This window comes from Coloeus monedula (assembly GCF_965178545.1).
Source record: "Coloeus monedula genome assembly, chromosome: 2".
NCBI lineage: Eukaryota > Metazoa > Chordata > Aves > Passeriformes > Corvidae > Coloeus > Coloeus monedula.
In genome coordinates this window covers 45,291,521-45,318,126 of record NC_138782.1, presented here as the reverse complement: position 1 = coordinate 45,318,126, position 26,606 = coordinate 45,291,521, and the positions used below count along the sequence as shown (strand labels likewise).

The 26,606-nt window shown below is 42.0% G+C and overlaps 1 protein-coding gene across 2 annotated transcripts; it reads left to right on the top strand.

Moving 5' to 3' along the window:
• Window positions 1-6,390: 6,390 nt before the first annotated feature.
• On the top strand, window positions 6,391-26,518 carry GNPAT (glyceronephosphate O-acyltransferase). 2 transcript variants are annotated; one of them, XM_082299992.1, is made up of 16 exons: window positions 6,391-6,651; window positions 10,022-10,213; window positions 12,609-12,785; window positions 13,623-13,752; window positions 15,929-16,056; window positions 16,516-16,591; window positions 17,179-17,330; window positions 17,416-17,546; window positions 18,211-18,434; window positions 20,664-20,909; window positions 21,326-21,405; window positions 23,159-23,299; window positions 24,210-24,309; window positions 24,403-24,496; window positions 25,464-25,525; window positions 25,828-26,518. In XM_082299992.1, the coding sequence occupies exons 1-16, from the start codon at window positions 6,415-6,417 to the stop codon at window positions 25,869-25,871; spliced, it is 2,214 nt and encodes a 737-aa protein (XP_082156118.1). In that variant the 5' UTR covers window positions 6,391-6,414; the 3' UTR covers window positions 25,872-26,518. The 2 variants fall into 2 exon arrangements, with proteins under 2 accessions (XP_082156118.1, XP_082156119.1); XM_082299993.1 differs by having other exon boundaries at window positions 6,393-6,651; window positions 10,025-10,213.
• The last annotated feature ends 88 nt before the right edge of the window (window positions 26,519-26,606 follow it).

Genomic DNA, 26,606 nt, shown 5'->3' with positions numbered 1-26,606 from the left:
GTTCATTTGCTAACTTTAGATGATTTAATTTTCTTTATGTCACGGCTTTGCAGAATCAAGGTCCCATTTCTGAATTTTCCAACTTGTCCTGCAGGCCAAATGCTAGGCACTGATTTCTTCCTTTTGACCTTCCTGAAACAGGGAGAGGAAGAACAGTAATTAAAAGAAACAGCAGAAACACATGGTGAACATGGTGAAAAATGTCACATATTTATGCAGCATTTGGTATTACGGAGTATCAAACCATAGCATGTAATGACTTCAGAACATTTCACCTTCACAGACATTCAAAATTTGCAGCACATTACAACATGGTTTACATTTTTAAATGTTTAGAAACATGAAGATGTTTGGATAGAGAAGGAAGATAGAGTACAGAGGGAACCTGCTGCACTAGGATTAGAAAATGTCAGCTCACTTTCAAGCCTCTGTATACTGTAGTCTGTGCTTTGCAGAAATTATTTCTTAGGGCAAATGCTCTGAGTAAGCGGTGTCTCATGAGTCTGCACACAGGGATTTTCGTCCCTCTGACCTCCATCTTAAGACTAGGAGCCTTCAGATGTGTTGGGGCAGAACTGACATACTTTCAGTAAAGCTGTGTAACTGAAGCCTCTGGAACTGCTAGGCACAGAGCAGTGGCTCCATTTTCTGAGGAGCTCAACACTTGAAGAAATTTGTTCCACTGTGATGTGTACAACTTCTAAAGCAAGACTGTCCAGTTACATAGGAGAGATACACTGGGGAGACCATGTTAAAAACACCTCACCTCTCCTGTTCCTTCTGCTTCTTCCTCTTCTTAAGAGAATCACCCTTATGTTCCTGTTTTTAAAGACACATATTTTAACAAAAAAGGGATAGAGTATATTGGTTAAACAACCACCTGCACACAAAACATGAAGTAGCCTTTGCTTCACAGAGCAGTAGGCACTTAAAGCAAGCTGGGAAACCTTCTGACAGAACAAGTGATGCAACATATTATGGAACCACTGGCAGGAGTGCCCAGAGCCCTTCCAAATGCCTTATGGAAAGTACAGCCCACTCACGACCAACGTGCTGTTCTTGCCACGTGCAAAGCAGAGGCTTCCTTCTTGGGCATAAGACAGATCCTAGGGCCAGAAGATGGACTTGCTACCAGGCAGGTGTGTCCTGTCACCCAACTGAGGGCAGCTGTCAAATAACAGGGTTCAGCTGTGACTGGTCATGCACTGGATGCACTTTGAGCCACATGACAGAGGAGGAGAAGTAGGTTCCTGGGAAACAGGGTGGCAGGAAACCGGCTGATAGAGCAATTATCAGCCCCACCAGCCTGCTCCCACCTACACAAGAAGGCTCCTTGTCAAGGCAGAGAGTAGGCTTAGAGCCAGATGGGCTGTGCTATAGGATGGATGCAACAGAAACCTCACCCTTGCTTTAAATAATGAGTAAGATCCTAGATGGAATTGAGCTGATAAAAAAGCAGTTGAAGATCTGGCTCTCTGTGGTTAGACAACACGCAACAAACTTTAATTGGGGACCATTTTGTTTCCTCTTGAGAGGAAAGGATAAAAAAAACCCTGCTGATTTTGTGTCATCGGTCTCTCAGCCTGAAAGGGTGAGGCAGTGAAACCGACCACAAAGCAAGCCTAACTCTGTGCCTTCATACTGCACACAACCAGCTTTTACCAATGAGATTAATCCTGTGGGAGCCAGGAACCCAATCCACAGGGAGCACCAGGTGTCAAGCTCGGGCAATCCTCCTGCACCTGAGGCATTATCTGTCAGGATTTTGGGCTGGCTCCTACATGCTGCCTTTTTATGCGAATATTTCACACAAACCTTTTCCTTATCAGCATCCTTCGCTGCTTTTTTCTCTTTCATTTTCTCTTGGTAAGTCCTGTAGTTCACATGTTCCTTTTTGGGGGGCTGCAACGAAGATTGGGAGGGACACCACTGATTATATTTTCAAACAGGTTCAAAAATTATTCACACACTTGCACAGACAGTATTTTTCAGGTGGCGGTGATGGCAAAACACTAGAAATGCTTATTTCCTTTTGGGTGAGAGGAATTGACTTAAGGGATGTAAAGTAGACACAAATTGTATCTTTCTTGGTGAAGACAGTAGAGAGAGGCAATAATGCTCTGTTATCAGTCCTACAAGGTTTACACACACACACTGAGCTAGGAAAAAACCCCACTTCCTAAAAAACACCTAAAACATTATTTTTTTCTTTTACACTGGTTATGATAAACTAAACACTTTTCTCCACCTTTAACTCACTGGGAAAATGAAGTTTTAAAAAGCGAGCCCCTCCCTCCAACTATTTATTTTTGAATGGCCTGACTAAAAATTAGTAAATGCTGTTTTTCAGCCTGATCAGTCGTATTTCATCTATACTACTTCCCTGATAACACAACCATACTAATTGTCCAATCATCTACAGAAAATAGACAAGACAGAATGGATGATGTAAAAGTACGGATGATTAAGTGAGAGAAGGGTCAGGGCAGGGGATCTTGTATTTTCAAAGACTAATACCAAAGCCCCTCATGTTCTTTACTGCTTTTCTGCACTGTAACAGCTGGGTGACCTCCAGCACGAACCTAGGGACAATTTACCTTGGCTCCCAGCATGATAGCACGCTCCTGTTCCCAAACGCGTTGGTCCTGCTTCTTGTAGCCAGTGATTCCAAACTTGTGCACTTCCAGACGAGCCTACAACATTACAGAAAATAGCAATCATTTCATAATGTCCAACCTGTTGTAAAGTAATGCCTGGAAAAGTGCAGCAAAATCATGCTCCCAAAGAAATCCTGGCTAATACTGGAAATCGATGTGCTATAAAATAAAACTGAGTTCGGAGCTATACTGCAGAGCAGTTAACCACTGTCCAACTAATCTCTGGACAGTGAGGACTGTCAGGGGGATGATTTTCAATTCTCCTCATTTCACATAAAGTAACACATGGAATGGATTTCCTCCACGTAAAAAATGAGCACTTAACCAGTTTAAAACATGGATGGGCGGATGGTGAAGTTGTTTGACTACACACATAGGTAGAGTTAACACTACACACAAATACCTTGGCAAAACCACTAATGAAACCATAATTTTTTTAAAATGAGTGATTAAATCCCCACTCTTCTTAGCAGTGCAGAGCTTCATGCAGAATCTCCAGTGAGAGATTCCACTAGATGATAGCACATCCCCGAGCAGAGATTAGGCACATAAAACAGCTCACACAGATCTGTAAACAAATTAGTAGCTAAGGTGGCCAATGCTAGTTATGCTCATGTAAGAACAGATGAGAATAAAAAGACAAATGGAAAAAAGCCATCTGTTGTTTCAAAACCAGATGCCAATACACTTTTTTTTTTCCCTTCCCACGTGAGATACCAGAGATTTAACATCATGGGGCTGAAAGAGCTATGCTAAACATTATGGGAACTCAAGCACCTTCACACAGCTAAAATACAGTGAGCCCCCTCAAATTCTCATAGAAAGATCAGAAAGAAAGGCCACAGAGTTGTAACAGCCTGTCTCCACATGGAGCAGTTGACTGCTGCCAGCCTGCTCCTCTTTTGGCATGGCATGCAGCCAGAATTACCTACAAGAGGTGGCCATTTCTGGAAGGGTTTCCCATCAGTCCCACCGTAGCTTTCTCAAGTATACACATACACATAACTGTACACTAAACTAGTGACATTAGACTTGGTCCTACTGACTTACCTTTTCAAAGTTAAATTCTTGTCTGACTGCATCTTTCTCTTCATTCACTATTTGGGTCTATAAATAAAACAGAACATGCCAAATTAATATGACAAGTAACACCAGTTTAAATGCTGACTGGGATAGTTTTTTGAAGTCAGTTGTATGAAAGAATACACAGGTTTCCAACAGTATTTTTTTATAGCTTTATTACTTGGATCTATTAAAAGAGACAGTTTCAATGGCATTTTTCTAGATAAGTAAGAGAAAAACTGCCACATGCGAGCTATGAATCACTTGAATTTCCATTTCCAAACCTGTACCAAACTGCTAATGTAAAATAGGACATGAATTTTAAGTTATTTTGTTTGAGACAGAGAGCACAGTGGTAATAGTGCATGTACTCACAGCTGGGGCAACATGAAGAACAAGCTTAATTTCCAACTGCATGGACATATATTAATGCCCATATCCAGCTCCACTAATTCCAGAGACACAGCTCCACAGGGTGCACTGTCAGCAAAAGGCAGAACCCACTCAGCACTGTCTGAAGAAAATACTTGCTCAAAATGAGCTCAGTGAAAACTACATCTTTTCTACTCCACAATTTACACAGAGACCTTTCATCAGCAGTTCTCAGTTCGGAGGGGGACTCTCTAGGGGCAACGGACTGTATCCTAGAAAGAAAAAGAAGCACAGAATCCCCAGGGAGAGAGTTCCATGCTTGCTTGTTACACGAGTGTCCCACACGGGACACTGTGGAGCAGCTACAAATCTCCCAGGGTTATTTTAGACTGTCTGCTTCCTGATTTCAGGGAGGATGTGCTGAGCCACCTCTCTGAGTGGAAGCTGAGCCCACTCCCAAGCATGCTGATGCAGGCAGGCAAACCGCCATCTGTTCAAGAGAGTCTCCTGTTCACCTTCCCCTGTTTGCTCCCAAGGGTACAATCCACTCAGAACAACCAGGAGTACTACATAAGCATTAAAGCTGAACTGAAACACAGTTTCATGCATTTCCTTTTAACTCTCCAGTACCTCAGGGCACAGTGAGTCACAGGTCCAGGCCCGAGGGTTACACCAGGGCTTCCCTCTGCATCCACCACAGTCAAACTCCTCTCAGCTCTGCAAAGACTTCTATATAGAATTGCCATTTCAACCACAAATAAACCTGGTTATCTTCAGAATGTTTTGCTAACAAGCCTAACAGCAGTCTTTACAGGTAGAAAAACTTAAGCTGTAAAAAACTTAAGAAAATTTTTAGAGGAAAACATGCTGGAAAAAGCACAAAAGTTTATGGAATCAAACAACTGCTGGGTCAGTCTGTTGAAGTTCCCAATTCCAAGCAATCAAACCCCCAATATCAGTAAGTCTCTCTGAATTCAAGACAGCCATATGTTGGCCCTTCAGAGCTTATTTTAGAAAGGGCTTCTGATGTTATGACCGTAAAGACAACTCAAGGAAAACAACCGGAGAAGCTATAAAGAGGGATTGGAGACCAATCAACCTCTCTGCTCAGCTTCCAGCCAAACCTATCCAGACCTCCTTGCTGAAGCAACTCAGATACAGTTTTTGGTAGTGCAAAGTAGTTTAGCAGCGACAAACCAAACCAGAAGACTGAGATCTAATGCTGTTATGCGTTCCCCCACTGACTACCAACACTGATCCTCCAAGACAAATGCTGCTTGCCAATGGCCCAGCGCTGCTGGGATGCCAGAGAACAGAAGCAAGTTTTGGCACCTCACATTCACACCTACTGACAGGAACAGAGCAGCACACAAAATTCCTGGGCACTGAAGTAACCAAGAGGCTTTGCTTTCCATTTCGTTCACTTCTTGCTATAACATCAGGCCTGTCAGCAAATCAACTTATTTTGCTGAAAAACGCCTATTTCAAATACAGGATTCTTATCCAGAGATCTTCTGAAATTGAAAAAAATTGCCTTCAAGTCCTGTCCCCACCCCTGCTTCCAGGGCTGGAATCTGTAGGGCTGGATGCCATCGAGCTGAGCACGCGGATCGCCAAAGGATCCCGGATTTCCAGGCAGCTGTATCAGCAAGAGGGACAAACTTAGGCACGGCAGGGGGCTGGCGCCGTGTCCAGGGAGCGCATCCTTCGGGAAGGGGCGGCTCGGGGGCAGCGCGGACCCCGCACCCGCGCGGCTCTACCTGTGCTCCGCCGGCGGGCGCTGCCGAGGGGCCGTGCCGCTCCTTCCTCCTCCTCCCGCGGAACACCACGATCTCCACGGCGGGCGGGGCGGCGGGGGGCGCCGGGGCAGCGGCGGCGGCGGCGCTCAGCTCGGCCCGCAACTCCCCGAAGAAGCCGCGGGCCCCGCGCCGCCCGCCCGCCGCCGGCTGCGGCCCCCGTCTCTCCTCCTCCTCCTCTTCTTTCTGCGCCGCCGGCGGCACTGCTCTCGCTTCGCCGTCCTCCGCAGCGCCCCGAGCACCGCCAGGCTCCTCACCTGTGCCGAGCACATGCCGCGGGTCAGCTCCCCGCCGCCACCGCTTCGCTCCAGAGCACCCACGCCCGGCCCCCCTCCCCTCCTCTCCCCGGTCCCCGGAGAGGACCGCGGTGCTGGCGCAGCGCCCAGCCCGGCCCCGCGCACCCACCCAGGTCGTAGAGGGCACCGAGCACCGCCTCCAGCCGGCGGCGCGGCTCCCGCGGCCCCATGGTTGCCGCGGCGGGCGGGCGGACCGGCGTGTGACCCCCGGCGGCTCCCGTCGCACCCGACATGGCGCCGCCCATGGCGCGGTGCCCCCGCCCTCCTCCGCCGCCGCACCGCACCAGGCAGCCGGGCCGGGGCGGCACGGGGCCATGGGCGCCGCGGGAGGCGGCGGTGGGCGGCAGGGCACCGCGGCGGGGTAGGACGGGCGAGCGGGGCGCGGGGCGGCGCGGCGGAGCTCGCAGGACCATGGCGACGGCGGCGGCGGCGCCCGGTCGGGCGCGGCGAGGGGCGCCCATGTACTCGGTAGGCGGCAGCGGCGGCGGGAGCGGTGCCGTGGGGAAGGGGCTGCTCACCTCACCCATCTCTCCCACCCCCGTGCCGCGGCGGTGCCGCTCACTCTGAAGCGGAATGACGGCGCTTGGCGTAATCTGCCCTTCCATCCCTTTTCCCCGGTTTGCGTCCCCGGGAAAGCGAGGACCACGCTCCGGAGGGAAGGACGAGGCCTTTCTCGGGGCCGGCCGTTTCCCCTCACCAGCTGACCTTCCCGCGCGCCCTCTTCTGCCTCGGGTACTCCTTCGCTACCTGTCGTGTCAGTCGCGACAGCCAGAGCTTCCGATCCCGAGCGCCGCGTCTCCCCGCAGAGCTGCTGCGGAAGAGCCGCTGGGTTAGGGGAGCTGGGAAGTGGCTCCTGCTTACGGAGGCGGTGTCCCGGAGCAGCTCTCTGCGGTGGCAGCTCTCCGGGCACCGGGCGCTCCGCAGGGCTTCAGCCCCCCAGAAACCTGTTCTGCCAGCGACGGTGAACTCAGCGCTGGGAGATTGTCGTGGGGATGGAGTGGCCGAAGCGGGTTTTCCCGTGTTATATAGTGAAAACTATTTTATTGACCTTGTTTGCGCCCTGCAGCTGCTTTCCCAGCCTCAGACAAGGAGGTTTGGGTGCGGGGTGCTAAACCCCACCTCTGTGCAAGCAATTGGAGGAGGGGACTAGGGAGAGAGGGAAACGGCTCCTTGATTCGGCAGAGATTCCTAAACTTCTCTTTTGTGTCTTGTCTCTATGTTGGTATCCCAAGGACATCACGAGCACCATTGTTACTATTGCATATCCTAGTTATATGGAAGCAGAGGAGTTCCAGGCTCCTGCTGTTTTGCTTTCATACTTCACCGCTGTCGCAGTAACAGTGCATGTCACTGAATTTCTGATGTCCAGGTTTCCAACAGTGTGTTTTCTAAGTGTGTTCTCTACCAGTTGGCAATTGAAGCTGGAACAATGGCTTGGCTGTAATGTTTGAAAGCACAGTTAGATATCTTTAGTGGTTGGTGAAGTGTGTGGTTTGGCTCCCTCAGTGCTCCTTCAGAACAGGGCGTGAAAATAACTATTGCTGTGGAGAGAAATCAGTTGCACATCAAGTCTGAAAACATCAGATGAGGAGCAGAGGCGGAGAGGTGATTTTTCAATGGGCCATGGCCTTTGCAAAGCTCTGCTCACCAGAGTTGCATTGGGGAACAGCTGTAGCAGCGTGGTGACTGCTGATGAGGCTGATGGTGCCTGTGCTGAGTGCTGGGTTTCTTTGTCTGGGTTTCATGTAGTTGCAGATTGCAGGATTTGAACTTTTGTAACTGACATAAACATTGCTTAGATTTTCTGAGCAATGATTTGTCACATACTGATCTGAGTAGGTGATACTGAGAGGCAAATAATATTTTCTGCTACTATTCTGAGTTATCTTTTTTTGCCGTTACAGAGCATAAGGGATTTATTTCTATTTTGTTTTTAATCAAGGGGGTTGATATAAGGTGTCAACAGCAACAGATGGCTAATAGAAACTATTTCCAGTCATCTTAACAGATCTGAGCTTACTCAGCTCTTGCAAAATACCAACCAGTTGAAAGCTGTGGAAGAAGAGAGATTGAAAGCTGTAACGCTAAACCATATAGGATAAGAACTTCTAAAAGTTTTGTATTAATAGAGGTCTGGGTTTAATAGCTATATAGGATTATTTTGAAAGTTCCTGAAGAGTTTATTCTGCAGTCACTGTGAGGGAATTCTCTACACTGCAGTTGTGGAAAGAAAAGTTATACAATCTACTAAATGCAGTTACAGTAGAAGGATGGTCTCCAAATTCGCCTGTCCTATGTGGGTAAAAGAACTTCAAAAGCTCAAACATTATAGTAGGATTTGTGTCCTCCAACAAAACAAAATTGACTTTTGATACAGATGAGGCTTTGAAGGATTTTTTTGTCGTTCTTAATATCTCTTAAGTGGAGATATTCCCGATTTGAGTTTTTTTGTTTTGTTCCACCAAATTACCTTGTGCTGATGAATGGACGGGAACTAAAGATTTGCTCTCTACTAAATGTCAGCTGGTCTGATAGTGTTGCTGCTGTGGCTGTGCTCGGCTGTCAGTGAAAGCTGACTCCCTCTCCCAAGGTTGAAAAGCCAGCTGCCACTGCTGGGCATTTTGCTTATCTGTTCCTGGTGTTCCCCTGTGTGTTTGCTGGCCAGGCTTTCCACTCAGCACCAGAAAAGGTCACTCTAAGAGCCCATGAAACATGTTTTATCCTTCATTATCAGATTGGTTCTGCACAGGTCATATATAGAAGGAGGAGGTAGAATGAATGAAAAGGTTGCCAGTGCTACCTTTCAAGTGGTACTGTGGAGGAAGACATAAGCATTTTTATTTTTAGCGTCTTCTAATAAATATACTTGGTCATAACTAATGCTTTTATATTTTTCTTTCACAGAGGCTTACTCCAGTTGTCTTACTTATCTGGTGGCTATTGCTGCTATTTTGAAGTTTAGAGAAATACATTTTCAGTCTTGGGAAGACTGAGGGGTCATTCATACAAACTGTAGTGATACAGGAGACATCTCTCTCTAGCGCAGGGGTCTACTGGCTCAAAGGGAAGAGTTTTGTCTCTGAGTTTTCTGCAGCAGGATGGATCCACAATTAGTTCTCGATGTCCTGGGTATTTTTCCTCCTTAACAGTGGTATTGGTTACGCAGAGGCTGTGCTCTCTTTTTACCTATGTGTGCACCATAGTGCAATCATGCGGCTGACAGTGAGGTGTTTTTTTTTTTTTTGTTCCTGGTGGTAATGTTTCATGTACCTTACATCCAGGCTTTGTGAAAGCCACAAGTCATCAAGGCCCCAAATGCAACTTTAAGTAGCAGGGATTATTTTCTGTAATATTGATAAAATCAACTGATGATTGCATTTTTATAATGTCAATCATGGCATTGTCTTAATGAAGCTGTGAGATTTGGAATCAAAGGTGTTTTAGTTAATACCTATTAATCATGGAGAGGCTGGAGGCAGGGCATTTCAGCTTTAAAAGCCCACGTGTTCTCTCAGCTTCTTCCTGTTGGGTAGAATTAAGTAACGTGGCATAGGGTGATTTGGGGATCTTTGCAGTTGGGAATGGTTAGGGTGGGTTTTTTGGGGGGTGGGGGAGGTGTTGTTTGTTTATTTTTCTTTTTAGTTTCCTTCTGGATCACTCTTCCAAGCAGGTAGTATTGGTTCCTGCAGTCACAGAGTGTAGAATGCAAACATTTTTGAAAGCTAAAAAGAAACCCCAAGTGTTGCACAACATTGCATATCATTATTTTGGTGCTGTAACCAGGCAGATCACCAAATAGCTCAAGACAGTGTCTCACTCTTCATTTGTATGTTCCTAGCAGAAGGAGCTCACATCAAAGAAAAGAGATGAGTTTGAGGATATCTTGGAGGAAAGACGATTGTCCAGTGATTTGAGATACGCGATGAAATGTTACACCCCGGTGATCTACAAGGGACTTTCACCTTGCAAGCCAAATGCTATCAAAAATGCTGTTCTCCAGTCCGAGCAAGTTCAATATGTTATCAAGCAGGTGAGTCTGGACAATGCACTCAAAGATGAGGTGGACTGAACACATCTAACCTTTGTGCGGCAGCCGGGAGAAGGAGATTATTGCTGACCTTGTTAAAATGATAACTATAGTTTGGAAGGCAGTCTAGTAAATGACTCTCTTTTGGCAGGAAAAAAAATACTGGAGTTGCCACTAAAACTATTAGGTTCATGAAAGTGTTTTGATTTTGCATATACAACACTTCACCATTAACTTATGCAGTGTGCCTAACTTCTTTTTTTTTTCTTTCTACACCTACTCCACTGTTCTCACCACAGAGCAACGTTGTGAAAGACATTAGCACTCTACTTAGTAGACATTTTTATACTTTGAGGGTAGGAATTTGTCTTGTAGGAATTTTATAGGTTAGTGATGTATTTAGGAACCATTCCTAAATGCTACTTTCACTAAAATGAGAGTTGTATTTCACAGATAATTCTTTGAATTAGAAACACTGTTTGAGATGTAACCATATTTTTGTTTTAACAAGAAGGGCAGATACTACTTTATAATGAAGTAATAAGTGGTTAGACTGGCTGATATTTTGTACTGTGCTTAAATGCCTGAAATAAGTGTGTGTGTTAGTTAGCAGGGTAACTAATTTCAGTATCCATGAAAAATAATTCCAAGTGTGTAGAAATACCTAAGATGTTTTGGTTAGTCCTGAGTGACAAGCTACTGTAAATTTTTCTATTTATTTATTTTAATGGTTAGTGTTACCTATGATATATCAAAATCTGTTATAATGTGACAAAGTAAACAAAGTAGTTCTGTTTCCATTATGGATTGCTAAGTAGTATGAAAGACAAAAAAATCTTTTAACTCTAGATACACTAAAAAACTTACTGAAAGAAAATACTTTACAGAGGATTTGACAGAAAGATGTTTGTGTGATGTTTTCTTCTGAAGTGCTTTTTTGATAGAAAATGATTTTGATGAATATTTTCTGGGCTGGCATCAAGTGGTTGAAGGGAGTTAGCAGACCTGCCCATTGCAGCTTGGTTACCAGTTTTGCACTAGAGATTACTGGAAGTATCTAACTGAGAGTGTCTTGGGCACTGTGCCCAGCAGTCTCTGATTTGAGTCCCTCCTGCCTGGGCATGGTTTACACAGCTTTACACAGGCGTACTAGAATTTGTTCTTATGCCAAATTGTTGAGGTTACTAAAGTTCAGTATGGGAAGTTAAGGTCATTTGTTTTAGCTTACTGTATGTGACTGGTCTGGTTTTTTGATTTCTGCTTTTGGGAAGAGGTTAGTCCCATAGTGGATTTGCACTTAAATCACACAAGTGAGCTCTATGGTAAGCTTTTTGCTGGCTGGTGAATGAGATCAAAATCTCTTCCTGGTGAATAACAAGAAGTATTTTTTGGCTTCCTAAACAAGAGTGATTTTCTCAGGCTTAAGTGGAAGCAGTTCTTGGCTTCTTTAAGTGGCTAAAATAATCAGTTTAAACTAGATGTGGAAACACTTAGGATGATGGGTAATGCATTTAAGAAAACACAGTTGAACCAGTAGATATGGTAGTAAAGTATATGAAGGTAGATTGGAGGAGATGGATTTTCTCATATGTCACAAAATGGAAATAATAAGTAAGCAGCACTGGCTTCCAATCAGAGCCATGCTTTTTTGGAGGCTTTTTCTTCTGCCATTCCTTTTCTTTCCTCCTCTGTGTTGAGTAAAAGTTATTTTCCTTATTCCATAACAGTAAAAGGCTTAACTTTTCAATTAAGTATTTCTAGATTCAAAGTACCAAATCAGAGGGATGGCCATTATTTCAGTCTATTTCAAGAAACTTCAAAAGGGAATGTGCATGGCAACAGAAGAAAGATCATTGATATGCACAGTTGGTAGAGACAGTGCTTTGTATGCAATTCAGCTCTCCATTGCCAAAGTAAAACATTATGAAGAAGTAGAAGTGTGATAGGGCTGAGGTTCTTTGTAAACTCTAACCCAAAACCACTTAAAATATTTGTGTTTTGACTGTCTCTACAAACACAGGCTTCATTTTACTATTCAAAGGAAAAGGCACAGATCCTTCTTCAGTCTGATAATACAGGAAGTATTCTTTGAACTTAAATCTCCCCTGAATATGCTACAAGTTTTGACATTCAGATGGTGTGTTTGGGGGGAGGATTGTTGTACACCATCCCCTCCCCCCATTGACATCTAAGCTCATTTTGATTTTCATGCAGCTTAAACTTGGTTTTCTCATGTTGGCTGGCACCAAACACTTCTGTATGATTAGATCCATGCCAATCACATAAAATCTTGTGGACTATTGCAGTAGTTCTCCCATAGTAGCTGTGGCACATGAGAATGGTGTGCATGGGCAAGGAGAAGATAACAAGTTGTCACTGCTGTTTTGTTTCTGTTTAGTTAGCAAAAGAGATGGGAGAATCACCTGATATTATTCAAGAAGAAGCCATGGAAATCCTGGATGAGATGGGCCACCGTATGCAACTAGGAGCTGTCAGATTTTTTGCCTTCACTCTGAGCAAAATATTTAAACAGCTTTTCCAGAGAGTTTGTGTGAATGAAGAAGGAATGCAGAGAGTGAGTACTGGTGGGAGGGAAAAAGTTAAAATATTTTCATACCAGTCACTTGGACAAGAACTCTAATCTTCAAATAACAAATATGAAAAATAACCTTTGAAAAAAAATGACAGCACTCACTTTTGTTTATTAGTGCATTTCTTAGTAAATCTGGGAGGCAAGACAGATGATATACAAGTATTTTAGAAGCAAACAGCTATCAGGATTTTTTCTATATTTTCCAAGTGCTTTCTATGGTAAGGAATACCATGTGTCTGTGATTCTGGTAGATCAGCCACTGAGTCTTTTTGATCTTATAATATAAAATAATAATGCATTTAGCTGAATTGGGGGTCAAAATATAATATTTCATGGCTGAGTGGACTGGCTGTTCTGCAAAGCCCTCATACATTTAAGAGTGGTGAAACACTGTGCACCTCTGAGGCAGGAGATGCTTTAGGTTTGCCTCAGTTTCCGGGAACTGTTGTCCCCCTATTTCGTGTAAGAATGTCGCTGTTCTGGAGGGTGCATTCCCTGGGAGTCAGCAATATCAGTCCTGGCAGCCCCTATTTGGTTTCCCATCCCCATCAAAAGGGATTGGAAATAAACTATCCCATAATGGGATGGCCCTAGTTTTTTAGTCCTGTGCTGCTTGTGAACCTCAGGTTGCTACTCTGGAAACAACTGCTCCAAATTTCCTATGGTTCCCTGTTGAAAGAGGTATTGATCGTGTTGACAGAGAAACAACCCTGAAGCAAATGGGGTTTTGTTTGCCTTAAGCCCTGTGCAGGTCTATATTTGCAAATTTCAACAGTCACTAAATATTGGGACAAGATTGTTTGCACTGTTCTTTTCCAGTTGCAACACGCCATTCAGGAGCATCCCGTTGTGCTGCTGCCCAGCCACCGAAGCTACGTAGACTTTTTGATGCTGTCTTATTTGCTATACACGTATGACTTGGCCTTGCCTGTCATTGCTGCAGGAATAGGCAAGTATGTTTTAAACAATGTTTTCAGGATTCAGAGAATTGGTAGCATTCTCTGGTAGCTGCAACTATAAGTAGTTGTGTTTAACTTCTGTGCCAAATACGTCTTGTTAAATCCTCCTTGGGTGTGGTGCTTACAATGTCTGAAAGCTTCTCATTGGTGCTGAGTCCTGTCAAAAAGGTGACTTTTTTTCATAGCAAGTTTGCCCAGAAGTACCCCATCTGTAGACCTGAGGCTGGGGCAGAGGTAAGGGTTGTGAAGACGACTTCTATTTGCTTTTATAGCCTGGGAGCAGGCAAAAACTTGCCCAGGTGCTACTGTGGATGCAGAACTTTTTGTGATACTTTATACAGTTTAAAATGCAGTCACAGTAGCCAGATACGAAGTACCAGCCAACTTATGCTTGTTTCTGATGTGACTGATTTCTTTGAAGCATTGGCAGAACTTTGTGACATGCTGACAGCAGAGCTGTCTGGGAAGTGATATGTCATATCAGAGGTCAGGATTTTGGACATACTTAGCTGTGAAGCAGATGAAGCCAGTATATTTGTGGGAAACAGATCTTGAAGGCTTGAACAGTAAATATCTTCCAAATGAATGTGCTTTTTGATTATCTGGATGCTGTCAGCATTTAACTTAGAAACCTGATGTTGGAAGTCTCGGGTATCAAACAGGTCTTCTAAGCAGGCAGAAAACCACCTCAGGTCTGGTGCAGCACTGTAATACCCACAGGTAAGCTAGCAGAGATCTTGGAACCACTGCTTTACTGTAGTCTGCTATTCCAATCAAGAAATTAGGAAGACTGATAGAAGCTGTGAGAATGTGCTTGCTATGGAAGTTGAGATTTCCCTGGTCTTTGAGTTTGCGGCAGGGTGATGCAGGTTAGATTCCCAAGTTGATGTTTCGCAGCTGCCTTGATCGAGGTATTGCGGTTTGCCTGTTGTGTATTTTTCAGAATATGCTCACACGCTGTTATAGGTATTGGTGTAATCCTTTGCTGACTTGGATTAGAGTATTTTTGAGTTTTGGACCTCAGAATAGTATCTTAAGATATTATTAGTTTAGCTTACAAGGAATTTTTAAGGATTAACATTTTTTGAGTGTTTTGGGTGCTTCAGGGTCAAAGTTCTCCTAAAGAATTAGGGGCTTGTATCTTGATGCTGCCTGCACATGCATATTATTTTAAATTCTTTCGGGGAAAATACAGTTCTCTATGGTTGTAGTTGTATTTACTGTATATCATGTTAGAGGTTCACAAGATGTGGTTTACAAACTCACTCTCAAAGCAGCACTTATGCTGAGTGGAGAGACTCTCCTGATACAGGTGATAAGTGCCTTTGCTTTGTTAGTTATCTCTTGGCTTCAAGCATACGGATATGTGGGGATTAGCTAAGGGAAGATAAACAGTTGCCAGTAACTCTCTAGTACATCCTCATACAGTACATTAGCAGGAATCTAGTTGGTGCTGGAATGATCTTTCTGACACCTTCAGGGCAGTCACTGTCAATGTTACCTCTAGAAATGTGAGTTTATTTTACTGAGTGCGTATCTGTTCTTCAGTGTTGCATGGATTGAGGTGGCAAGGAGGTCGGAGTGGCACATTGCCAGCTGATGTGTAGACTTGTTTTAAATGCTTACATAAGAAATTTGTTAATGTTAAATGTTTTTTCCTGCTTTTGACAAGTTAAGCATTGACTGTCATTGCTTAAAACTAAAAAACTGTAAAATAATTTTAGGTGGTTCAGTGTACATGCCCCAGAATGATGAGTCAGGATCATAGATGGTCTAATATAGTTTAATTGGCTGCTTGATTTCTGTGTCTTCTGAAATACATTCAGTAGTAACTGCTTTTTTCTAAAGATAAGTGAGACAATGTACTTCAGAAACTTAGTCTTTATTATGGTTGAACTCTGGCCATCTAAATTATGAAAATGAATTGCTCTAAGTGAATTCAGCTTAAAAAAAATTGAAAGCACACTATAATATGCCATTCTTGTTTATGTAAGTCTTGCTAGGCTATCTGAAAGCAAATAAATGTATTGGCAATGATGGAATCCTTGAAAGAGATCTTCTGTATTCTGGTAGTCAGCATGCTAGAGAATATGGTTGATTCTGCTGGCTGATATTAATCAGTACATATTGTGTGTATGGTTTGTTTTTTCTTTGATTGTTTTTCAGATTTCCTAGGAATGAAAATAGTTGGTGAGCTGCTACGAAGGGCAGGTGCCTTTTTTATGCGACGTTCCTTTGGTGGGAACAGACTCTACTGGGCAGTGTTTGCTGAATATGTAAAAACGATGTTAAGGGTAAATAACTTCCTGAACTCTCACAATGTTAAGAAATACTCTGTTGGAACAATTCAGGCGAAATATGCAGGATGTTATGGCTGTGTGATTAAAAGTCTTCATGGTGATCTGATTAAGTGCTTTTTACCTCAGATTTGCTGTAGGTGAAGACCACATGTGCACTCTATTATTATTATACACTTCAGTAAATGATAAACAAATTACTGCTCATCAGTTGCTTTGGATTGTGTGCCCATATCTCATGACAGACCCAATATTTTCATTAATTAAACTATACAGTGTGGCAGATACAATGGATCAATGTAGGCTTGCAGATGACTTAAGTTAGATATATGTGTCTTTCATTAAAAAAAACCAACTTACTTACATTTGAAGTACTTAAAACTATTTTTGGACAATAAAGAAAAAATGTTTTTTTCTGACTAGCTTTTAATTTGTTTGCTTGTCTTACTTTTGAAGAGTGGCTATGCCCCAATTGAATTTTTCCTTGAGGGGACTAGAAGCCGCACTGCCAAGACTCTGACTCCAAAATTTGGTAAGTTTATTTAAGATTTGGAAATTTTAATATTATTAGTGTTTTCTTTAGTGGCTATGTGCTTTGTAAGTTCTTTGGATAGAAAGGGATGTTAAAGTAGAGGGAAATTGGGGAAGTCTGTCAGAGTACTGGAAAACACTATGACTGGGTTCCAAGGCCAGACAAAGAGCAGCAATATATTCCACTTGCACGCTACTGCTTTTGCTCCCTTTGCCCCATTGTGTACTAAATTCAATAACTCTTCACCCTTTTCTTCCTAGACAATAGGCATCCCCTGGCCAGCAGAGAAATACTGTAGTTCTCAATGTAAAAGTAATTGGGAATCTTTAGGAGGATGCTGTGCGAGCACAGAGCAGTCCTGCTGAAAAGAGCACAAATAGCTGTCCAAGAGCATTGCTTCCATTTACCCTCTGTTTCAAGACTTGGACAATGTCTCTTGCTTCTGCTTCCTTGAAGGGAGAACAGGCACAGTGCACACCTATTAGCAGTTTCTAAAATGCAAAGATATCCTTTTCAAAGTTGAATTGCCGTTGCTTTTCCTTCTTTGAAAAAGACAGGTGATTCATGGTTTTTTTCCCAACTGGCAGGTCTTCTCAGCATTGTGATGGAACCCTTTCTCAAACGTGAAGTCTTCGACACATACCTTGTTCCCATCAGCATCAGCTATGAGAGGATATTAGAAGAATCTCTCTATGCGTATGAACTCCTAGGAGTCCCAAAGCCCAAAGAATCTACATCTGTATGTAAATTCCTTAAGAACAGAAGTGGACATATACACATCCTATAGCACCAGAATTTAAGTTTTCCTCTTCCCATTTTCATAGGGGTTGTTAAAAGCCAGGAGAATCCTCAGTGACAATTTTGGTACCATACATATCTACGTTGGCCAGCCAGTATCCCTTAGAACCTTGGCCTCTGGGAGGATCAGTCGGTGCCCATACAATTTGGTTCCCAGGTACCACTTCTTTCCATGGTGTATGCACAGGAAAAACATTTGTTTAGTCTACAACTGTGTGAACTAAGATGTCCTCTTTGTTTTTGTATTCTCTCACGTCCCTCCATCTGACTGTTCAAACTGCTGAACCTCTTTGGTCTGAGCAGAGGCTTACTGTGCTTGTGACTGGCTGTTTCTGAGATGAATTGTTACTTGTGTGGCTTTGCCCTGTGTTGAGAAGAGGCCACTTTAAAACTTAATGGTAATGCATGAACCAGGCAAAGCTCTGTTTTCTGAGAATGTGGTGCTTTTGCTGCTTAAAATTTTCACCTTTCTCTCACTTCTTGCATTATTCCTGCAAGCTGTTAAGTGATTGTATGTCAGGGAGCTGTAGCTGTGACTGGATTGTGAGGCTTTTGCAATTTGTTATGTAAAACATAATGCTTTTGAATTTTGTTTGAAGATAGCAAATGTTCAGCATCCATACAGAGGTCTGTGCTTCAGGCAGTCGTGCAGCTACTGATGTTTTGCTCTATACTTGTTTTACATGGCACGTAGAATCACCCTCCAGATGTTAGGTGCTGTAAAGTTATGGATCTGGGAGCAATAGGGAAGAAATAAAGAGGAGGCTGATTTATATTCCACTTTTTGAGCTCTGTACCTTAAATTGCATTGTTTTTTTCAGGCATCTTCCCCAAAAGCCATCTGAGGATATCCAAGAATTTGTCAGTGACGTAGCTTATAAAATGGAGCTCCTGCAAATAGAAAACATGGTTTTGAGCCCATGGGTGCTAGTTGCTGCTATCCTGCTCCAGAATTTGCCAGCCATGGAATTTGAACTTCTAATAGAAAAGACTCTGTGGCTTAAAGGCTTAACACAGACTTTTGGAGGATTCGTTGAATGGCCTGGTATGCAGAGAAAGTGTTATTTCTGTTCCTCTTGTTGCTTATGAAGGATAAATTATGTTTCTGTGGAAGCAATGTGTGGTAACAGCTCTACAGAATTCTTAGAATTATAAACGGATTTAGGATATGCTAAAAATTATGCTGAAACGTGACAGGTTTTGACTTAACCTGTTGAAGATAATACTTTAAAAAACAGTTAGGTGGAAACAGAACAGATATTTTACTGTTGTATCATGAAGTGTGGCATGAGAGGGAAATTATAAGGTACTTTATTAGAGTACTGGCGTTTGTCTAATGTCTGTCTTTCTGAACTGTGTTAAGCCACAGGTAGTTTCCTGATCTGCACCAGTGAACTCCATATAATGCTACATTTCCTGCTTGGTACTGACTATAGTATGAGTTGTTACTGGTGCAAAGAACTAACAGAAACAAATGGATGGGAGAAAATCAAAACTCTCAGTTGTCTGTTTATTTTTAAATTTCACTTTATCTCCAGAAATTATGACTTTCGGAGGGAAGGCTTCTTTGGTGGTCTTAGTAATATACGTATACACACACACACTCGTGTATATATATATGTACACATATATATATAATATAATTATATATTATACATATTATATATGTAAAATATATATATTTGCTGCTGAAAGGTTGATTGTGCTTTCAAACTTTCTGTTTTAAACTTCTCTCTGTGAGCCAGAGTGATACAGGCAATTAACTTTAGAGCCTCAGGATGTAAGTGGTAAAGCTAGCAAAGAACAGTATTGTGTAATGCGAGTACATTTGCCTTTCTGCTGTAGGCAGACTTAAACCAAGGATCTTTGCTTTTATAGTCCTGTGTATGATCAAGGATCCCTCTCACTACTACAGTAAAGGAATAGGAGCTGGCTACTGGTATAAAAGAACTCTGTCACCTCTGGAAGAAAACCACTTCTTTCAGGGATTGGCGCTAAAGGGAATGCAGGCAAGGTCTCCTTCTGCCAGACTGGTAAAAGCAAGAATTTAATGGCAATATTTAAACAACATTTAGAGTCTTACTACACAATAAACTGAAAAACATACCACATTCAGGTTTGCTTATTTATTTGGTTTATTTTCTTAGCAACAGTGAGTAAGCATTTGCTCTAGTGGAGTTGTGATGTAGTCAGGGAATAGCAAATAGGCATGGTAATGAAATGGAGAAATGACAACAGCTGAGTGGATATTGTTGGAGTGTGCTGGCTGTGCTCAAGGCATCAGTTGCATAGAAACTGGGTTTGTTGTTTTGGTTTGGATTGTCAGTTTGAAAGAATAAATACATTTTAAAGGCCAATTTGCTGATGCCAGCAACTACATGTACCCCCTCCATTCTTTGGTCTCCGAACAGCTGGTTGGTTCTACCTTTGTCGTGCTGGTTGGTTGTTACAGGCAGAACGTTTGCTTGGCTGTTAGAAATTTTATATTCAAAACAGGAACTGTAAAATGACTTGCTCAGACTTCTGCTTCCTATTGCACAGAGAAACTTGAGAGCTTTAGCAAAACTGGAACAAAGTAGGCTTAAGGAGGAAATAAGATGCAAGGAGACTCTATATGAAATCTGTCTTAAAGAACAACAATATGGTGGGTTTTTTCTGTCAGAGGCTGTATTGATTTGATATGCTTGTGGTGCTGTGAACATGTAAAGTGTATTTTAGTGTTCAATATGAAGTTTTTATTTCTTGCCTGTCAAATTGATTCCAATTTGATGCAGGGAGTGTTTCTCATTGAGTAGGTATGTTATGTAACCATATTTATGTTAAGAATTTTTCTTAAGTTAATTTGAGTTGAGGCCTTACTTGTGTATGAGAGTTGGTGAAAAAGTTTATAAAGACCTGTACCTCTGAGTCCAAACCTGTAGTGTCAGAAATGCTTAAGCAGAAGTACAGTCTCCATTTCCTTGCTAATGCATGTATCCATCAAACAGATATATGCCTTTTATATTTGGAGGCTCAGAATACTTGTTCCAGAAACAAAGGAAGTATTTGTAATTGTTAGTAAGTGGAAGAATTCAGTGTGTTTTAATTATAGAAATGTCTGAAATTTGTTCTCTCCATGTCATACTGTGCCTAGTTTCCCAATTCCTGGTATGGATTGTATTGGAATATCTCTCTAACTGAATGTTTAGTGTCTAAAATACTGGTGCATTTTAGGCTGTTTCAATAGAGTTATGCTCCCTCTTGCAACTTCCTGGGTGTTACATTTTCCTTCTAGATAACCTGTGTGCCAAAAAAGCAGTCCTGTCTGGCCTCACCCTGCATTCCAACATCGCTTGCCTTGTCGATGGCCACGTGGTCCTAAATGACAAGGGTGTGGAAGATGGAGCCGTAGGGGAAATCGTCTTCAGGCGCGCGCTGGCCATGCTCATGTGTGCCACGTACAGGAACCAGCTGCTGAACGTCTTCGTGCGCCCGGCCCTGGTGGCAATCGCCTTGCAGATGACACCCAGCTTCAGAAAAGGTACGCTGGGGCTCTGAGAAGCTGCTGGCTTTGCTCCTTGTGCCATCAGCTGGGAGAGGAGCACGCGGGTCTGGTGACTGCTAGCAGGAGCTATCTGAGGCTGTTATACTTGGGATAAGGTAGATGTGTTGGGAGGGCAGGGGGTTGTTTTGCTTGCCTTTTTTTTGTTTGTTTACCCTTTGATCCTTTTGTAGGATTTGATTGTGGCATTTAATGCATGTTCTGAGAAGCTACAAGCCTCTGCTCTTTCCTTTTCTTAACAGTTGAGTCAAGTTATTTGAGTACTTGCTGTTCTGTTGTGGTTTCTGCCATTGTATGTATGTTTTTAATGTCAAGTCCATATCTTAATTGAAGTAGGTACTCTCTCAAATAAGAAGTAAATGGCTTTTCACTTGCATTTACTATGTTTTTTTCAGAGGAAGTCTATAGCTGCTTCAGCTTCTTGAGAGATGTTTTTTCTGATGAGTTCATCTTCTTTCCTGGCATTTCATTGAAGGTAAAATCATCTTTTATACAAAAATACTGATAGTATTTTTGCTACTGATTAGCAGCCAACTAAAATAGCATCTGATTCCAGGGCTCTGCCAAACAAGGGCTTTGTGATAAACACCTACGGTGATACCACCTTGATCTGTAAGTGGGAGCTAGAACTTAAAAGGGGGTCATTTAGTTGGTTGCAAAATATTGTCTGGATCTACAAGGTTGCATATGGAATTTTTTCCCCATTCCAGTAAAAAACTGAAAAAGCCTGAAACTGCCCAATTATGAACTATTAAAATGAGCTGTTGCACAAGTTTGGCTTTTCTGCATAAAGCTACCAGCCTTCCAGCACAGATCTGAAAATCCATGTTATAACAGTCTTTTAAATGAAGTGTAAATGCTATCAGGGATTCAGCCTGTGAAGGTTTTTGAAGTGAGAGCTTTCCTAATGGTATAATAGTTTCCTTCGTAGAGTCTTAGGGAAGCTTTAGTTGCATCCTTGTTTGCTCAAAAAGAGTTTCCCCTCATTTTACCTCCTGCCCCATGCAGCCATCAGTCAGACAAAGCCAGTATTGTTCCTGCATACTGCCTTATTCCAGGGCTCAGTGTGCCTGCGTGCACCCCTAGCACAGCTGGATATGGGCAAGCTGGGAAAACTGCAGGCAGCACTTGGCTCTCTGCAGGACTTTCTCTGTCAGTTTGTACACAAACCTGCTGGGTCAGAGTTGGCTCTGGTCCAGCCTGCTTGAAATGCAGGTGAAAACAAGTTTATCAGTAAAAAAACTGGTTCAACCTCATACACAACATAAATTGGTATGTGTAGTTTTATATTTGGATTTTAAACTGACTGCGTGTGGTTTTTATCAATACTAAGGCCAAATATAGGATGGTGATAGTTGTAATCTTTCCTGCATTAAAAAAGAGAGAAGTATAATTTCCACAAGAATATTCAAGACTTGCAAGTATATTAAAATCTCATAGATTTTTATGTAGAAGAGAATTGGGCCTTTTTTAAAGGCTGATTGGAACTGTTATATTAAGTTTTATTTGTTAGCAATTGTTGGCCTCTTGCAGCGTTTTTGAAATAGCAGAAGGTAGCAGGGAGCGGGAAGGTGGCTGGCTATGACTGACTTTGCTGGAATCAGATGAAAGAGTTGCTGTGATGCGAAGGGATCTTTTACCCACCCACTCACCCCATTATTTGTTCATATGTCTGTCATGTCCATTTCCCATCCCCTTGTGTTATCTGTTCCCCTTTTGCCCGTATTGGCAGTAAAATGGTTTTGTCATTGACATTTCCGTAGTTTGTAATTTTTTGGCCATTTTGTTTTCCCTTTGTTAGAGGGCAGGTCGGTGAACTGTATCATCATTTATTGCAAACAGTGGACCTGAGATAAAGGCAAACCGTTGCTTCAAAAATAAATAAATAAAAAACACCCACAGAAAAAAAACCTAAACTGGGCAACCTGACCATTTTGACAAAATCCTGAGGGAACTCAGGCTGGCTGTTGCAGTAAGAGCTGGGCCACTTTCTTTGTGCCAGGGCCTGTTGCGCATTGACATACTGCTGTGTTCAAGGACGTGTTCCCGCTACCTTTCTATAAGGGTATTGCTGGGAGATAGGAAAAGTTTTGTTTGATTCTTTTGAGAACTGAGTGCAGAAATTGAAGTGGTGCCCTGTTGTGGGGGTTTCTGTTGTTGATTTTGGGGGAAATGCTAGCTGCACTTCCTGTAAATGTTAGAATTTCAGTTATGCATCTCTCTGCCAGGATTTTGAGGAAGGATGTTTTCTACTCACAAAATGTGATGCCATTCAAACAAGTCAACAGGAGATTTACCCTACTGACAAAGGAAGTGGTACAGTGTCTTTCTTGTCAGCTATGTTCAGACCTTTCGTGGAAGGTTATCAGGTATGTTGTCCGTAAAAAAAAATGATCTTTTTTTTCCTGTGTTTTATAGGGAAACTAAGAGAACTGTGGTACTTCTGAGATGTAAACAGTGACTCTTCGTGGCTGGGAAATGCAAGAGTTAAGAAATAGCAGTAATAAATCTTAAACACCACCCTCCCCCCAGGATCTCAATTTTAGCTTTTGGCTCAGACTTGTCCAATTTACTAAGGCGGTAACTACCGTGTAATGTGATGGCTCATTGTGGGTTTAGAAGATTCATAGGGAGTGTGCTGCTACCAGGTTCATTGTTCTTTTTTATGAGGAGCTCTTGCTTAATTCATTTTATGTGGGCTGTCCTGCCAGGTGTGGAAATGAGTTTGCATACCCTATCTGATAGCTTTTATGAGAGTCATGAATTCCATCCATAGCTCTCTAAATCCTCCTGGTTTTTCCAAGGTTTTAGTAAGGTTACATTCCTGTAGTAAGCAATGTGTACAAACCCAGAAGGCTAAAATCTCAGGTAAGTCAGCATGAGATTGGTGAGACTGTAGATGTTTAACATAGGGAAGTCTAGTTAGTGATCTGATTTGTGAGGTGGGTTGAACTGTACTGATGTGCCTACTTTTTCTCATCTTTAGAACAGGTATTGCTTTAAAAAAAAGAAACTGTTTTTGATTGTAAGAACAAGGATGTAAAATTAATTTCTAAGGTAGCTATTAAATACTGAGTCTTATTTTAATATTGGGATTCTCTTGCCTGTAAAACAGTAATAAAACTTTAAGATGCCCTATGCAACAATACCTTTTGAGTTCCTCTCCTACGCTTTTCAAAGTGGAATAGTATTACTAACTTACAAGGACACATCTGTTTATAATTCATTGAAAGCTGACAATCAAAAAGAAAAAAATGCTCATTTTCTTTAAAATCTTAGTTAATTTTCAGATACCTCTCAAAGGAAATGAAAGAAGCATTTACAGAGAAGCAGTTTATACCCGGAGTCCGCAACTTTGTTTTTCAGCTTCTCGAGAAGGGTGTGTACAGCTGTTATGCAATATCATTTTACAAGAGTAGTCTGTTAATTGAAAATTACAAAAATTTTAATTGTGTTTCTGCTTTCTCCATAGGGAGTACACAATGTTATGAAGCGCTGTCTTCTGACATGCAGAAAAATGCCTTATCAGCTCTTGTGCAACTGGGTGCAGCAAAGAAGAAGAAAATGTAAGTAACATTAGATTTTTGGTGTATAGTCTTAGTGGCAATTCTTAATATTTGAGATCCTAGTATGAAGCAGAACAGCAGAACCCCAAATGCCTGAGCACCAGAGGTTGACTGGATTTCCTGGAGATGTGGAGAAGACACGGTAGTTCCTTTCTGTACATGATGTGGAAGTGGAATGCCACACCTTCATAGTGGAAAAACTCCTGTGGGACCTAGCAACAAAATTCATTAACTCACTAGTAGGCTGCTTCTGACTCCCTTTACCTTTTGAGCTTTTCTCCTGAGGCTCTGATAAGTAGAAAGAACAGCACTGCTTATTTGTAATAGAAACACTCTGTGTTACAGTAAGCCTTGTCAGGCTATGTCAGCAATAATCAGGAATACTGCAGGTTTTGGGGGAGTTCAGCACTGAACTCGTCTCAAAGCAATTTAACTGTAAAACTTAATCATTTGAGTCTTTTAACACAGTTCATGGTTTGTAGGCCAAAGATTAAACCCACCTGTTGCTGTATTATGCATTATTCTGTTATCAAATGAATTTGTGTTGTGGTGCTTCTTACTGTATTTAAAAGTATGACCATGGAAGTCCCCAGTACAAGTCCCTGCAGTGTCTCGAGTGTTTCACAGAACATAGTTGGCAGCTGATGACCTGAGCCATTTCCTTATGCCTCTGTTCATGAAATGAATAGGTTAGAATAGATGTCTATAGCTAAATTTCCCTTTCAAGTTAAAGGAATAAATAAATTGAGTGCAGCAGAATTTGGGGACTGTAAACAAGAGAAAAGATAAAGAAACTGTGACTGTTCTTGAGTAGAGTCTGACATGTCCTTAAATTTAATATACATGCCGGTAGGATGAAAAATACTGTGTTATTATGAAAATGTTTTAATTCAGATTATTTGTGTAGAAATGACTGGAATAAGAAATCTTTGTTGAATAAACTTTTTGGGTTTTTTTGTAATTGTAGGCCCAATGGATTCACTTACAATGTAAATCAAGAGGCTGTTAGTAAAATCCTGGACATGTTTGGTAAGTGTTCTCTGATTGATTTGAATAGAGCTTCTTAAGTTATAAATTACTTTGGACAATGCACATATATTAGATGTAGTGCTTTTTCCCTAGTAGTTCCATAGATTTAACTGTATAAAAATCCTAGTAATATTTTTTTACAATACTTCTTCTGGTGTCATTAGCTGCAGCTTTCAATCTCCCTTCTTTATTTCATATACTGTGCAACCCAGTGACCGAGGGCAATAAAGTAAGGAGTAGTTTATTCGCATGGTGTTTACAGCACGTTGATCAGAAATGTTTAATGTGGGTTTTTTTGTTAGATGCTCGGATACCTGTACAGAAACCTGTGGCTGCACGACTCTAAATGGTTCCCGATGCTGTGAGTGGATGTAAGCTCGTGCTGAGAACATGGACCACTATCCCACAGGAGCAGGGATGGGAGTGGATGAGGTTCCCCTCTTGCCCAGCCAGCCTGCGAGCATGGGAGGCACAGAAGTGTTACTTCAGCTGGACAGATCTCTATTGCCACTTAGGAAATGCTGCTGAGGGGCTTAGAGGTGTATGTGCATCCTCACCGTGTTTTGTTTTTTAAAACAAATTAAACATTGGCTTTTTTAAAATAAATATTTAAAGAAATGTGCACAGTAATGACTACCTAAATACATTTTTCTAGACTTGTAACAAGGAATGTGATTGGATTCAAATATTTCATGGATGTGAAAATGTAACAGGGAATTAAAAGACTCGCCATTAAATTAATATTTAGGAAAAAAAACATTGCTGGCTGGCTAAATGCAAGGCAAGGCCCTCATGAGTAAAGAGCACAAATCAAACCCTTGGGCAATAACCAGAACTGATAAATGTGTTGAATTTTGTGTTTTGGTATTTTTTGTTTGGGTTGGTTTTGCTTTTTTTTTCCTTTTTTTTTTTTTTAAAGGCAGCTTGGCATTATTTTAATTACTTAATGAATGTTATATTTAAACACTGAATTAAAGCAGCGTCGTTAACGTGTCTGTCATGTCTTCCCCCCGCCTCACCGCTGCCTGCGGTGTCCGTTGAGGCAGAGTTCTGCCTTTGTCTTCCAGGGTTGTTTTTTCCA

What these genes read in the sequence shown, in the direction of transcription:
- GNPAT (XM_082299992.1), top strand. Translation starts at nt 6,415, where the DNA reads ATGGCGCCGCCCATGGCGCGGTGCCCCCGCCCTCCTCCGCCGCCGCAC. An exon ending in ATGAAGAAGGAATGCAGAGA is followed by an intron (nt 12,786 to 13,622) that starts GTGAGTACTGGT and finishes GTTCTTTTCCAG; the next exon opens with TTGCAACACGCCATTCAGGA. An exon ending in TAAAATCCTGGACATGTTTG is followed by an intron (nt 25,526 to 25,827) that starts GTAAGTGTTCTC and finishes TTTTTTTGTTAG; the next exon opens with ATGCTCGGATACCTGTACAG.